This window comes from Ammospiza caudacuta, chromosome 2, assembly GCF_027887145.1.
Source record: "Ammospiza caudacuta isolate bAmmCau1 chromosome 2, bAmmCau1.pri, whole genome shotgun sequence".
Classification (NCBI taxonomy): domain Eukaryota; kingdom Metazoa; phylum Chordata; class Aves; order Passeriformes; family Passerellidae; genus Ammospiza; species Ammospiza caudacuta.
The window spans coordinates 42650820-42665840 of NC_080594.1; the positions used below are offsets into that span (position 1 = coordinate 42650820).

The window sequence follows — 15021 nt, forward strand, 5'->3', positions numbered from 1 at the left end:
CAGTAATTTAAATACAGCCCCAAAATTCCTTTATAGAACCCCACATTCAGAGAAGTCTTAGGGGTTTCAAGATCTTTTGTAAAGAGAACTCAGATAATTTTTCCCACATTCTAAGTAAGAAATCTCCCAGATTTCTGAGAATCTTCAGCTCCTGCAGATTTCACAAGGTGGTGATGTCCAGCTGGGCACCTGCATTATGCAGCTCAAGGTGGTGCTTGCTCTTGCTGGCATTTGAATTTAGGTGTTTGTTTTCAGATTTAAGCATAAGTTTGTACACTACCTGAAGCTCTTGACCTCCAAAGAAACAGTACTGGTACTAGCAGAGAGGGAAGCAGGAGCGGGAAGAGGCGTACCTGAGGCTTCATCCTGGGGTTCCAGCGGATGTAGTAGCCGACCCACAGCTCGAGGTGGCGCATGCTGGCCACGGGATACAGGACGTGGTTGGAGTAGCTCACGTACAAGGGGTTAGTAAAGTCTTCCAGTTGGCTGTTGATGTAAGACCAAAGTGATACAGTCTTTTTTGGAAGGCTCTGTAAGGGAAGGGGGTGGAGGAGGCTTTATTTGCTGTACGAATCCCAGCTATCTACAAACTGTAGCAGCATAGACATATGCCTGTCATTAATATGGAGCTGGCTGTTTTTTGTACCTTTAAAAAAACAACCCCAAAACTGTTCTTTTGATGTGGTTATTGTACTCAGAGCACATGGATGCAGGCAGGGACACATGCCCTGGCACGGAACAACCCCTCTGACCCACCCAGCTATCAACACAGATCAGGAATCGCCGCTGCTACAGCGAGGGGACACTGCCATGTGAACTCCTGGTGCTTTAGTTAAACTTCACTTCTCTGAAGTGCTCCTGGATGACTTGCTGGAGTATTTAATTGCAAAGGAAAAAAAGAAAACATTTGACTTAGGCCCTGATCTAGTGGAATAATTATGCCTGTGAATACTCCCACTGAAACCAGTGCTGATGTACTTTCTAGATTAAGTACTTCACTAGGCTGAGGCCTTTAAAAAAAAAAACAAAACTCATGTGCAAACAGCATACAGATTTTGTTTCCTTGAAATGACAATTATTGAATCACTGTGGACTCCAGAGAAACAGGGACACTGATTTCACTATAGTAAAATGCTATCACTGTTATTTTCCATCTAGTTTTTATGATTATTTTTAACTGATTTTCTATCATGTGTAATCACATCAGGTCCTCACAGCACTGCCATCATGTACCTCTGTGCTGTTAGGCTGCAGCCTTTGGTGACAGAGTGCTTCATCTTTAGGTAGGTGAGACAGAATGAGTGCCACTGTTTTCCTTCTAATTCCAGACTGGGTCTGGATGAACATTTCTCTACACTCCTCCCTGGGCAAACAAACCTTGGCCAGACTACAGGGCAGAGCTTGTGGCAGGACAGAGAGGCATGTCCTTAATAATAGTAGGAGAGTTGTCCTCTCCTGGCAAGATGCAAGCACAGCAAGAACACACATACAGACCAGTTACTTGCTATAACCTCTGTGTGCAGAATGACAGCACACACTAGCTAGTTAAAAGCACCCTAAAGGGATCACCTCAAGACAAGGCATGACAAAAAAGCACCAGTTCCCACAGAGAAGGTTACAGTAAACTGAAGTTCAAAGCAAAGCTGCATTTCCATTACCTGGGAGTACCAGGAGCTATTCAACCACTAGTGACTAACTGGAAGTAGACAGCGTGTCCAGAAAGGAGATGGTGCTGCTCTGAAACATGAAGCCTCCAACAGACAGCAGTTTATGCAAAGAGGAAAATCCCCCAAGTCCCAGCTATTGAGAAGGGGGCTTGGCATTTCCAGCCTCACATCTACAACTATCTCTGAGTAAGGAACCAGCTTCTGTAGCAATATCTGGCCAGCTAAAGCAATCAGGAACAGGCTTTTATCTCAAGGAGAAGCTGTCTTACCTCCTTCACTCTCTGCTGCTCACTGCTGCACAGGAAGGTCCCAAACAAACAACTGTACAGGTGATCCAGGATGGTGATCAGGAAGTACTCGTTGAACTCAAATGCTGTAGGAAACTTTAGACAGAAATAGAAAATTACTTTAGGATTTAAAACAGGAAAACAAACTTTCTCTTGTGCTGTGGTCTTGGTAAGGAGTTGGCTTCTTGATTTGTAGAACAGGATCTGTCTCTGTTCCCTGCCTGGCTGGATATTCAGGGTCATATTTGCTCCTTCCAGGAGCAAGAGTTTCCCTCTTGGAAAGCTGCTTTGCATGTTCAGAGAGGAATTTTGAGCAAAAGCCAGAGGTCTGAGGGGTTAGAGCACTGTGTTTATGTACACTCAGTGCTGCTTAAAATTGAAGCTTGCTCTGCTATGCCTGTCCCTCATGACAAGCCATGCAGCCAGACTGTGAACAAAAGGCACACGTGAAATAAATACATTCAAAAAGTGGAAATGTCCCAGGGCCAAATGGAAATAACCTGAGTGCCTAACACAGCACTTCCCAGAGGAACAGCAGGGAGGCACCTGGTGACAGAGGTCAGCAGGAGCAGAAGGTCTATGGGCACAGGCCATGTTTGTGGCTGAGTTCTGAGCAGAATCAATCTGACCTGAGACAGGGACAACTGAAGCTCCTCAGAGGGCCAATAAGAATAAACTGCAAAGACATGCAGGGGTGATGGAGAGGAGAGCAGGAGGCCTTCCTCCCTCACAACCACCCTCCTCTTCCCAGGCTGCCCCAGTTGTGACATCCTGACCTCATCAGCTGCAGGTCAGGATGCCCAGCTGTAGAAGCAATCCAAGGACACCACAATGAAAGTGACTTTTGATGATTGTAAAGCCTCCTCTTCTCTCTGCATTGATGTGGTACAGTGCCATATGCAGTGGCATCCTTTTCTTCCATATATAGTGCCATCCTTCTCTTCCACTCCTCCTGGTCTAACGCAGGGTGAGCCTAGCTTTTTTTCAATGAATTGCCTGATCATAGCTGACTTTTGTGTCACAGAAGATCAAAAAAAATCTTCCAGGTTCCATGTGCCTGGGGAAAAATCTCACAGACACAGGGGATCTCTCCTGGACTGTACCTTTGCCATGCCAGGTCTGAAGTGAGGCACTCAGCTCTGCACCTCACATTATCAATTGGGAGCAGTACATTTGCCTTCAGAAGAAGTTAAAATGGAACACGTTACAGAATCAGCTTAAGCAAGGGCAACAGGGATCTGTTACACCCACTGTGCTAGGGTGGGTTGCAAGTGCTTTCTCTGTGCTAAACAGACTCCCAAAAAGCCTGCTGCCACAATCGAAGCAAGAGTACAAGCCCAGGAAGGAGAGCCTGCACAGGTCAGTTTGGAAACCATTCCAGTGTCCAGACACCAGGCAATGTCTTGGTGCACTGTGCATGGCTCTGGGGACACGGGTGCCACCCAGCGGTGTACCTGTCTCGTCATTTGCCAGACGCAGTCGATGAACTGCAGGAAGACGGGAGAGCGATCTGCGTCCGCGTGGTTCTTGTCCCCATGGCCAACCCTCTGAAACAGCAGGACAAAGAACACGAGTTACACAGGGCTTCGTGGGGCCTGCTCTCAGGCACCTAAACCTTTACCAACAGCTTTAAAAAACTTCAAATGAGTCCTGATACTGCTTTGTCCATATCAGTGGGTAAAGGAGTAAAGGACAGCTACTCTCTTTGTCTTTGAAGTGAAAATTCTTTATGGGGATATTTTCATGCTAAGTTAAAACAAGAGTTGTTTGAGTAGAGGCTCCAGATGCTATGCTGGCACTGATTTCAGTTAATAGCTAAAGTTCAGAAGGAAGAAAAATGAGAATGCTTTTTGCTTCAGTTGCAGCTGTTGTCCTGGCTACTTCAGTAGTGGAGGGTGCTGGATGCAAACACTACCTACAGGCACGGCATGCAGCGATACCCATCACACAACACCTCGCGGCTTCCAAGAGCTGTACAAACACCAGCACAGCCCATCTCCTGCCACCTCCAGAGAGGCAGCAATGACAGCACTCCCAGAGGCAGCCTCCAGCCCTGACCGTGCTGCGTGGCCAACACATGTGAGGCACGACTCCTCAGAACTAGCACAGTGCCCGTTAATGATTATATATTACCTGGGAGCCCAAGTACTGCACAAAGATAGAACAAGAACCTGTAAGTAACAGAGATCCCTAAAACTGTTCTCCCCTCACCAAAGGAAATTGCTGTTGGTATCTTCCTTGCCTAGACAGTGAAGAAGCTAAAACACTCATTGGTCAAATACCAGATAACAAGTTTTGCTGCAGCAGAACCTCAGTCACATTAGTGCCTCAGTTTCCCCACCTTCCTCAGAGCATTTGACAGTGCGGCCCACCACTGCAAGTGCTGCACACAGACCTTGTTCTAGCCCTTGCAAAATTAACAACCACTAGAGAACAGCTACGGGCAAAACACAATGGGAACAAGACTGAAAGGATACTACTGAAAGGCTCTCTCAATTCCCATCAGTGCAAACCATAACAAACTGCTGTGTCACAAGCCCACAAAGCTGCCTCTCTGCCAACTGCTAGGGCACAACCACAAACTACTCTTGGTCCAGGCTCAAGCTGCTGCTCTTTCACCTAAATAATTAGAAGCCTCTCCAAAAATAAAATGTGCTTGAAGAAAATGTGAGGTCAAGGCTAAAAACAAATTCCCAAACCTCTTCAATACAAAAGTATTTCTTAGATGATGGTGCCCAAGTACCTTGAGAAAATGGACTGAACTGGAAATAAAGATAAAAAATGCCCAGTGGTCTCTGCCAGCAGAAATGCCAGCACTGAACCCAAAGCACACTGCTAGTTTAAGCCTAAGCATGGGAACATGACATTATCAATCAGACACCTGAGACATTTAAATACCACCTGTTCCCTGTATCTAACCAATACATCCCAAGGAGGTTAAGAGCTGAATGGAATTATAGGTGGAAAACTTCAGTGAGTTTAGCCAGGAAACTTCTCACAGGAATTGTTAAACTCCTCTGAAATCCTTCAAGAGAGACAAGAACTTTCTGTTCCATGCCCTCCACGGGCTGGGGACTCACCAGCTGGAATCTGTGGCCGAAGCTGAGCCACTCCTTCTCCACGAGCACCTCGAAGCCGCGGATGGTGCGGTAGTAGCCGTCCAGCATGAGCAGGGCCAGCGAGGTGAGCTGCGCCGTGCGGTCCCAGCCGTCGCTGCAGTGCACCACCACCGACGTCTTCCCCGACTCCACTTTGTCAGCAATCCGAAGGGCTCCAGCAAGAATGAGCTAGGACAAGGGAAGGAACAAATTACAAAATCTCTTTGGAGCAGAAACTAGAAATGAAAAATGGCTAGTGACAGCACAGGACAAACCAAGGGCTCTGCTTGCCTCAAGGAGAATGGTAAATCAGTTCCAACAACTTTATAACTAGGACGGCAAAACTGGTGAACACATTTTCTGTTCCAGCAAGATGATGACATATCTAAACTGTAGTGTAGGCACAACTGTAGAAGAACCGTTGCATGAAACTCAGTCCTTGGACAAGTCAATATTTAAATGCAGGAGCGTGTTGTGTCTGATAGGAAAGGCCATCACCTTGCAGCTGCCCCACAGCAGATCTACCCCTGCCTGCATCAGCAGAGCAACAAAGTAAGCTGGACATTTTTAGAAAAGAACATTATTTGAAAACCAGCATCTGGAGAAGCCAAAGCATTTTGCCTCCTTATTCTGACTCTGCTTGGATTCCTGAAAGGCGGAGAGGCCCCAAACTCCCAGCATTTGTTTGTCTGGCCCACACAATAATGCCAGGATGTCAAGGAGCTGAGCCAAGAACTTGGAAACTCTGTGACTCCTGAGTTCTAAGCAGAGCTGTCACAGTTACATGTCACCCAGGAACATCCTTCACTTCCAAAACACCATCTTTCAGGATTTCAGCCCCCTCCCTTGTCCCTCTTTTCATCTCCTTAAGATTCCTCACTCCAAGAACTGCAGTTTTAAATGCTTATAAATAGAAAACAAATTATAAGTCTTTACATTTACAAGGAACTGAAAATCCTGGAGCTGACTCTGGATATCTTTCCCAGACTGGTAAGGACTTGTGGTTGCTCAGCCACGTGTAGGGGATGCAGACACGCATACCTTGATATGCTCCAGCCAGTGAGTTGACTCTAAATTAGACAGCCAATGAGTCTCCTCGATATTGGGATACACAATTTCTTTCAGTTTTCTCAGCGACTCTCTCATAACATGAATGTTGTGAATGTCCAGGAACACTAATTCTGCATTCTGATATGCATCCTCACTCTCATAGCCCCCTCCTTTAGCCTGAAGAACAAAATTCACATACAAATCATTAGGAAAACCATATTTTGTACTTTATCCCAGTCATTTGTCCTGAGCAAATAGCAGCTGACAAAATACTACAGTGGCTGGGCTATCTAAAGCAGGAAAAAACCATTGGCTTTATCTTACAGCTGGGAGCAAACATGTACAGGCACACACTTTGTGTCTCTCTTCTGCAATACCTAATGAATGCTGTAATTTTTACCAAAGAATATCACATTACAAGCCTTCTTTTCCTCTGTAATTATAATTTATCCTCATTCAAGCTGTTAACTCATTACATTCGCTAATCTATCATTTAAAAATTTACCATACTATTACAGAGGAGGATAACCCACACACTAATTGCCTTCCCTAAGTAGTGGGAAAGGCAGATTAAAAAAAAAAATAATCTTTACTGCAACAAAGTAGCTCCACCATTAAAACAAACCTAAAGTGATGGCATGGAACACCATTTTAGAAGGATAGAATGATGGACCCTGGGAACTACTGAAATGTCAGCCTCACTTCTGTGCCTGGCAGGATCATGGAACAGATCCTTCTAGAAGATATGCTAGGGCATGTGGAGGACAGGGAGCTGATTCAGGATAGCCAGCACAGCTTCACCAAGGGCAAATCGTGCCTGAGCAGCCCAGTGGCCTTTATGATGGAGAGACTACAGCAGCGGACAAGGGAAGGGCTACAGGTGTCATCTACCCAGACTTCTGTAAAGCCTCAGTTCCCCACAACATCCTTCTTTCTACACTGGAGATGATGGACAGACAGTTTGATGGATGAGAAATTGGATAATCACATCCAGAGGGTAGTGGCCAATTGCTCAACGCCCAGGCAGTGAAAAGTGGCATCCCTGAGGAGTCTGTACTGGGACTAGAGCTCTTTAATATCTTCATCAGTGACACAAACAAAAGGATCAAGTGCACTCTCATCAGGTGTGCAGATGACACCCAGCGGAGTGGTACAGGAGCTGACACTCCTGAAGAATGGGGTGCCATCCAGAGGGACCTGGACAAGCTCAGGAAGTGGGTCCATGGGAACCCCATGAAGTTTAACAAGATCAAGCAAGTGCAAGGTGCTGCACCTGGGGCAACCTCTTGCATCAGCTCAGGCTGGGGATGAACAGGTCAGAGCAGCCCTGCCCAGAAGGACTTGGGGGTGCTGGTGGCTGAGAGGCTGGACACGGCCCAGCCGTGGGCACTCCCAGCCCAGGCAGCCAATCCTGTCCTGGGCTGCATCCAAAGCCCCGTCGGCAGCAGGGCCAGGGAGGGGATTCTGCCCCTCTGCTCTGCTCAGACCCCATCTGCAGGGCTGTGTCCAGCTCTGGGGAACCAGCACAGGAAAGACAAGGTCCTGTTGGATCAAATCCACAAAGATGATCAGAGGTCTGGAGCACGTCTCCTGTGAAGAAAGGCTGAGAAGGGAAGGCCCTGGAGACACCTTATAGCAGCCTTCCAGTACTTAAAAGAAGCTTATAAGAAAGATGGGGATAGATGTTTTAGTTGGGCCTGTTGTGATAGGACAAGGGGTAATGGTTTGAAAGTAATAGAGGATAGATTCAGACTAGATATAAAGAAGAATTTTTTCACAGTAAGGGTGGTAAAACACTGGAGCAGGTTTTCCAGAACAGTGGTAGATGCCTCATTCCTGGAAACATTCAAGGTCAGATTGGACAGGGCTCTGAGCCCTGTTAGAGGAAACAGTCTTTCAACCATGTGAATTGAAAAATGGTGATACACAAGGTCTAGGGTGCTAGAGTCTGACCTCAGTACTACTTCAATTTTTTTTCCTTTCCAATGTCATTTCCCATTGTAAATTAATGTAATGGATCATCAGCAGTCACACTTGATATCTTACAGATACCGGTGAAGGTATAAAAGTCTGTCTAGAGAATCAGATCACTGCATTCAGACTTCTTCTACACTGGTAAACCCTTGTGATCCTTAAGAATAATATGAAATGGTGGTGGGAAATGTGCTCTAAATTACTACATTCCCGATTTTAGACAGAGGAAAAAGTACCCAACCTTATTGGCTACAGCATTCACACTAGGCCTTGCATCAAATATGAAGATTTTATGGGACTGGGCATTAGAATCCATGATGGCTTGAAGGTACTTTTCATCCTCCTTGCTCCGCTTGCCACTCACTCCCACCATGGGCTGGCTGCAGCGTGTGATCGTTGCTTGGCTTTCTGGGTGAATCCATGACAAGACCTTCAGAAACAAATGGGAAATAAATAAGGGAAAAATGGGATTCATTAAACCAATGGAGTGAATTACCTGTAATGGCTTGCTCTGGGATTCTCTGTCAGGGGGGTTCAGAAGGCTGGATTTTATTACATCACAACTGAATGAAAGAAAGAACCCTTCTGTCTTTATTCATTCTGGTGGCATTCCCAAAGTTTGAACAAACAAAAGGTGATCAAATTATTTGAGTCTGACTTTTAAATATGATGCAGACTGTTTTTTCTGGCTGTTGTGTGAGTCAGTATGTGGGCTATGTCTTTATGTTACACCATGTAAAAGTTAAGCACTTTAGGAACAGACTGAATTTCCTATAGACTTGAGGAGTAAACCAGTACCTTTTCAGTTACCTCTGAAATAATCATCATAACAATGTGCTTTGTCTTAATTTCATTAAATAAATGCTCTCATCAAGACTATCACTACATATTTCTCTGTCCTGAAAGTCAGAGTAGGCCAGACAATTGTAAACAGCCAAACAGGGCTGCCTTGTGTTTCCCAGGAACTGAACTGAGATTTGGTCTGAGCTGCGCTAAATTATCTTATCTTCTAGGTTTGGTTTAGTCTACATCTCTTTCTCAACAGTAGTTTCAGCAGATACTGTTGTTTTCTATGCTCTCAAACACGTTGTTGTCACTTTTATTATCTTCCGACCATTTATTTGCTCCCTGGAATCGACTCAGCCTGATCTTGGTATTACTTATTGCCCAAAGCTATGTGTAACAAAACCACATCAAAGTGGCTTCTTCTGTCCCACTCACTGGTATGCGTCCTCTGGACCTGAAGGATGCCACTCTCTTTAACTCCTCGTCGGGAATGTTCACAGGCACGGCTAGAATGGCAGGGTACGTATCGCACAGCTCGTAGCGCTCGTTAATCTTGGTCAGCCTCCAGCTCTCATTGGGAATTCCCTAAAGAGGAAAATGCAGCTTAGCAAACGAGTTGCTCTGAGACCTCAGCACAGACAAATCCCCAGACCTGAAATTCAAGGCAACTTTTGTTAATGAAGGTCATTCAGAACTGGCACCTGGGAATGCATTATCTTGGTAACTTGCATTTCATGTCTCTTCCCACAGAGGTGGATGTTTTGCTCAAGTCACTGAAGAGCAGGGAAAGTGGGCTTCAGGCAGGGTCACCTATGGCAAAGGAATTGTGGAGGCTACAAATGTAGCAACACAGATGGTCACCCTGAGCCCAACTTTAAGATACCTTCCGGTCTCATCACGGGCTTACAGGAGGGGCAGGAGCAGGACAGAATGGGTGACCAACTCAGTCCCCTAATGGCACTTAGTTCAAATGTGTTGAGTGAAAACTGGGGATACAAAATGGAGTTACCCGACAGGATGGAGAGAAGGGGGAGAAGGGAGAACAGGCAGTAAAACACCCCAAAAATGAGCCTGATATGGGCTTAGCTCAGTGTATGTGGCACAACCATGGAAACCTCAAAAAACACCAAAAGCTTAACAATTGTGTGTCTCTGTCTGCATGACTGTATGTGATGTGCAACTCCCATGTTTCCATCACACTAAGCTCTCTGGTTGAACTGAGGACTTGGGCTGGGAGAGCAAGGAATCTCCACACACACATCACAGAGCTCAGCATGCTGTTATGGGGAAGCCACTCAACAGCTTCCCAGACAACAATCTCCAAGTAACACCTGAGGCACAATGGGGATGACCCTGACAACCTGCAGATGTGGTGTGGCTGAAGCTGGGAGAGAACAGACCAACAGGGAGTGGCCGGTGCAGCTGCCTGCAAGGAGAGATTTAAACAGACCCCTACTGCAGCAGGGGTGAGCAGTGACACAAAGCATCTCTGTGGGGAAGACACATCTGCTGCAGCAAACATGGCCAGGCTCTGAAGCACTAAGTGTGTTTTAGGGGAACACCAACTCCTTACACAATACATGCCTCTGTTCTAATAAACACTACTCCATTTTAAAGCAGGGTGGTGGGACACTGATCACCACTGTCACAGCTCCCACAGGAAATCAACAGCACATCTAACATGGGTCAGACGAGCTGTGATAATTACAACTGACCCTCACAGACTGCGGCCGGTCTCCCATCCCAGTGGTGAGTCACGCTGCCAAAAGAGGTCATGGTTAGAAATCAGAGGGGAGGCCAGACCTTCTGTCTAGTATCAGTCACACACTCTGCTTTGTGAACCACTGCTGTCCTTTGGCCCTCCCTAGGAAGGCAATGTTACTACAAGGATCACCCCAAAAGCCTGAAGGAAAGCTATTTTTGGCCCAGTCTGAAGCCAGAGAATTGGCAGAACCAGACATCAAGCAGTGTGTATGCACAGTTCAAGCTTACTAATGGGTAAAACATGCTCAGAGGTCTACCTGCCGTACACAGCAAGGATGGAGTCTGCTGGGCCCACCAGCTCTCCTGCCAGTCAGGGAATAGCTAGACTCTTGCCAGTCACCAATCTGTTTACTACCTGGAAGTGGACTAATGGCTAATTAGTTCTCAGTCCTGTCCTAAGAAGCACATGATCCATAAGGAATTCCTGAAAATTTCACCTCCCCCAAATCTGAATGAAAATTATGCTGTCAGCACAGTCTTGGCAAGAAAAATGGGAGCTAACAAGCAGCTACACAAAAGAAAGGCTCCTTTTCATTTTACCCAGCAGCTCTACCAATGCTTATGGAGAAGACCAAGGATTGGGCACTGGAAAGCACCCCCTTCACAGTGCTGGGTAGTGTGGCTTCAGAACACACTGCTTGGGCCAGAACTGAGCTCGAAAGCTCCCCAAAGCTCTAGGTCTTTCAGCTGCCGCACTGACAAATTTGAAGGAAATCTTTTCTCTGCAATAGCCCACACCTGAAAAGTCCATGACGAGCCCCCAAAGAAAGAAAAGATGCTGTGTGTCAGCATTCAAATTTCTTGTGCCTCGTGGGGAATGTCTGCTTTTCCCTGGCCCAGGAGCCCTGAATCACAGCACCACCCAGTACGCTTTGGATTCGGATCGTGACTTTCTCTAAGGACTGGAAGCAAACAGAAATAAGCCAAGTGGGCTAGAAGAGAAGCTGAATTTGCATCTTCCTTGGATGTTTGCCATAATGCAGTGTAGCTTCTGCATTTATTCGTGCTCCTTCAGATTTGCCTTTTCTCCAGCTGGAATCAATAGAAAAAGCTAAACGTGATATAAAGCACACTGGTATTTCCTCATCTGAGATGCATTTCACTGCTTCCCGGTAAATTGTAAGCGCCCAAAAGCCCACTATGAAACAAAACTGTTACAGATGTAACTCAATTGGCCTGTGCAGGGTAAGGAGTGGCTCAGGATGCTACCTGCCTGTGCACCTGCAGGAGAACTCAGGCAAGCCTACCTAGAAGCAGGCTGTGATCATCCTGAAGCTGCCAGGGCACATGGCACGTCCACATTAATGACCAGATACTTCTGCATGGGTCTGTCTTCTTCAGGTAAATTAATGCTGCTAGCAGCCCCTGATTCTAAGGGAATTCATATGTCTGGTGGCTGCCAGAGGGCAAACTAAGGAAGGCAGCAATGCCGCACATATAGTCATAAATTAAATACACCCATGACCATTCTCACTGAGCCCAGGTGAACCAGCACACCTCACATCTGTACTAATAAACTCATTTATCCTCCAAACAGGATATTTTGTCCAAAATGCCACTAGTGATCCTTAACTTGCACCACAGGACCTTTGTGCATGGCTGAAGACGCTCAAACACCCTTACTCAAAAGATGGATGGTAACAGCCTGGTCTGTAGCTATGTCTGAAACTTGCCCCTGTGCTTGGGAACACTCCTTACAACTCTACCATCTAACCATAGAGACACAGCCTTTGTGCCCTCCCCACACACAAACTACACTTGGTTTTCTCTAGGTAAGACCTTCATGCCTTACTATAATGACTTGGGTTTGGTTATCACTTGATTTACACTTGATGTTGCAGAAGATTTGTTTGCAGGGAAAAACTGTTGAAGCCACACCAGCACAGCACCGACACCACCACCTTGCAAAGCACATGGTTAAGGTTAAGCACAAGAGGATCCTTCACTGACAGGAAAATAATTTCCTTGCTGTAGTTACATGCAGTCACACCTCTCTATGGAGACAGAGTCCATCTCTCTGTGGATCTCAGAGATCCACTCTGAGCTTACACAGGTAAGTGCACCTTGATCTGCAGCAGGCAGCACAGGATGCAGCTGCAGAGCCAAGCTGGTCCCGCTGCCATTTACTGAGCCCAGGCTGTGCCCACTCAGCCCCAGACAGCTGTGATCTGTTCTGCAGCAGAGACATACACAGCATAAGCAGGACCTCAGTTAAACCATGGGACATTTAACGTTCAATTCTCACTTTGCTTCCCAAGTTACACCCAACAATCCTCTGGAGGATGATGTTACCAAGCTCTACCTTTCTCACTCTGCTTGTATACTAATGCTGGGCACTTCTTTAATCCTGAAAACAGGTCAGTTCTTCTGAGTTATTAGTTTCTACATGTTTTCTCCAAAAGCAGCAACCACAGCCCTAATCTGTGGCTCCCCAGTAGATATGACCAGAGCAAGGGATATTAGACAAGAATGACTTTTGTAGGGAAACATCACACAACTTCACAACCTCTTGTAATATTTTCCAAATGCTCCCCACCTTATTAAGGAAAATAAAGCTTTAAGTTACTCCAAAGGCATCTGAAGGACTTTTGGTTTCAAGTGAGTCTTATTCACTTTGCAATTCTGTTTTATATTCTGCCAGCCCACGTGTAATAAAAATCAGGGAGCAATTTCAGTTTTAAATTTCATTTGCCACATGTGATTCCATTTACCAACTAAATCTCAAACCTCTCTGAGTTCCTTTTGTTCTCTACAGGTTGTTTATTACTCCCCATAGTTTTACACAATCACAGATTTTTAATAAGTTACATATTTCCATCCTTCCCAAGAATGCTAACGGGGAAGTTAGGGGTCTACTGACTGTCTTTCCTGATTGCAACAATTGCTATCATCTCAACATATTTCTATTAATTTTAATAAAAATTGTAATAAATAAACAATAGTACCCTCAAACTGGACATGTCTACCAGTGTGGACATAGAAATTACCATGGATCCTGGTCTAAAAGTCTTTTCTGGATGCCTGGTAGTTGGAGTTTACTTTTGCTCCACTCCCCTTCCCACGTGTCCCTGCTCCCACAGGGAAACGACTGACCTGGCTTAAGACACAGCAAGTTAATGCCTGGCCATCCTGCTGGGCTGCTGATGCCCTAGGCCAGCCCTTCTCTAACAGTTTCTAAACCAATTCCAGAAGGTCCTGCTGACAGTGCATATGTCCTGCTTTTCTATTTCTGATCACAATTCATAGAGTCAGAGACAGGTAATCCCATTATCTGATTTGATGATGCCAGTTTTGTTTCACTGTTAACGAATCCCTGCTGCCATTTCAAGACATAATCCTGATTTACTGTAGTATTTGTTATTGCTTTAGCAGAACCTGGTTGGATTAAGAAAAAAGGCTATGACACTCACACAGATAAATTGAACATCCATAGTTACAAACACTGGAATTAAATAAACAGACTGAAATACCTAAAAGTTTTGGAGTGGACATAAAGCATCGTGCTGCAGAACCTAAATCAATCCAACAAAAGGGATGAAATTCTCCTCCTGGCCAGATCACAACATAAACATCTACTGCAGTATGGCTTGCTTCTTCTTCAGCAGCTGGTGTTGGTCACTTTTGGAGATAAGGAACTGGAGCAGATGGATTGTGTGATCTGGAATGGTAGTGATTGTGGCCCATCATGGGTAAAACTCAGAAAGGCTGTGGCTGCAAAAAAATCTTGCTTTGGATTTGCTTTTGCAGTTAACACTGTAAGGAAATGACCACAGGCTTCGGCACATGGACGCTGGTTTCTTGACATAGAAGCACTCAGGCAAGTTTGTCCTTCCCATTAACAAAAAATTAAACAACAAAGAAGCAGGCCACAGCACAAGTACACACTGCAGCAACACCTCAGCTGTGTCACATCTTACACCCATTTTCTTTCCAGAAAGGCCATGAAGAGCTGCAAATCACAGGCATGCAAACATATGTATTCTTTCACCACTTCACCAAATTCCTGACAAATTTAAGGTGCACCAAATCACTGTATGGTGATTTGGTGCACCTTAAAAAAAAATAATTTGGACAGAAAAGAAACTAATATGGACAGAAAAGCTTCTATCATAAAAACTGGCATGCCAGGAATTAGAAAGTGGAACAATCTACATGGAAATTATCTAATTTCCTCTTCCCAGGTGTTGTAAAAATGTCTTCTGTACTTTACCTATTTTGACTGATGCTTGGCTGAGTGAATGCTGCGCTTTCCAGGGGAGATTATTTTGATAGCACAGGTATTCTTTTAGTTGTCACTCCAAAATTTTCAGCCCTACAAAGAAGTGTCTTGCTCAAATAGCTTGGGCTGCAAATCCTTCTCTACAAGCAGATCTTCCCACAAAATAACTACCAAGA

At 45.4% G+C, this 15021-nt stretch overlaps 1 protein-coding gene across 1 annotated transcript in view; it reads right to left on the bottom strand.

The window, feature by feature from the left end:
- MTMR2 (myotubularin related protein 2) overlaps positions 1 to 15021 on the bottom strand; it is a 62645-nt gene that overhangs the window by 2578 nt on the left and 45046 nt on the right. The window contains exons 8-14 of the mRNA XM_058822994.1: positions 9298 to 9447; positions 8318 to 8506; positions 6094 to 6279; positions 5035 to 5241; positions 3409 to 3501; positions 1937 to 2050; positions 354 to 530 (exon numbers count right to left, since the gene is read on the bottom strand). Coding sequence (XP_058678977.1) covers positions 354 to 530; positions 1937 to 2050; positions 3409 to 3501; positions 5035 to 5241; positions 6094 to 6279; positions 8318 to 8506; positions 9298 to 9447 — 1116 coding nt within the window. The remainder of the gene's footprint in view (positions 1 to 353; positions 531 to 1936; positions 2051 to 3408; positions 3502 to 5034; positions 5242 to 6093; positions 6280 to 8317; positions 8507 to 9297; positions 9448 to 15021) is intronic.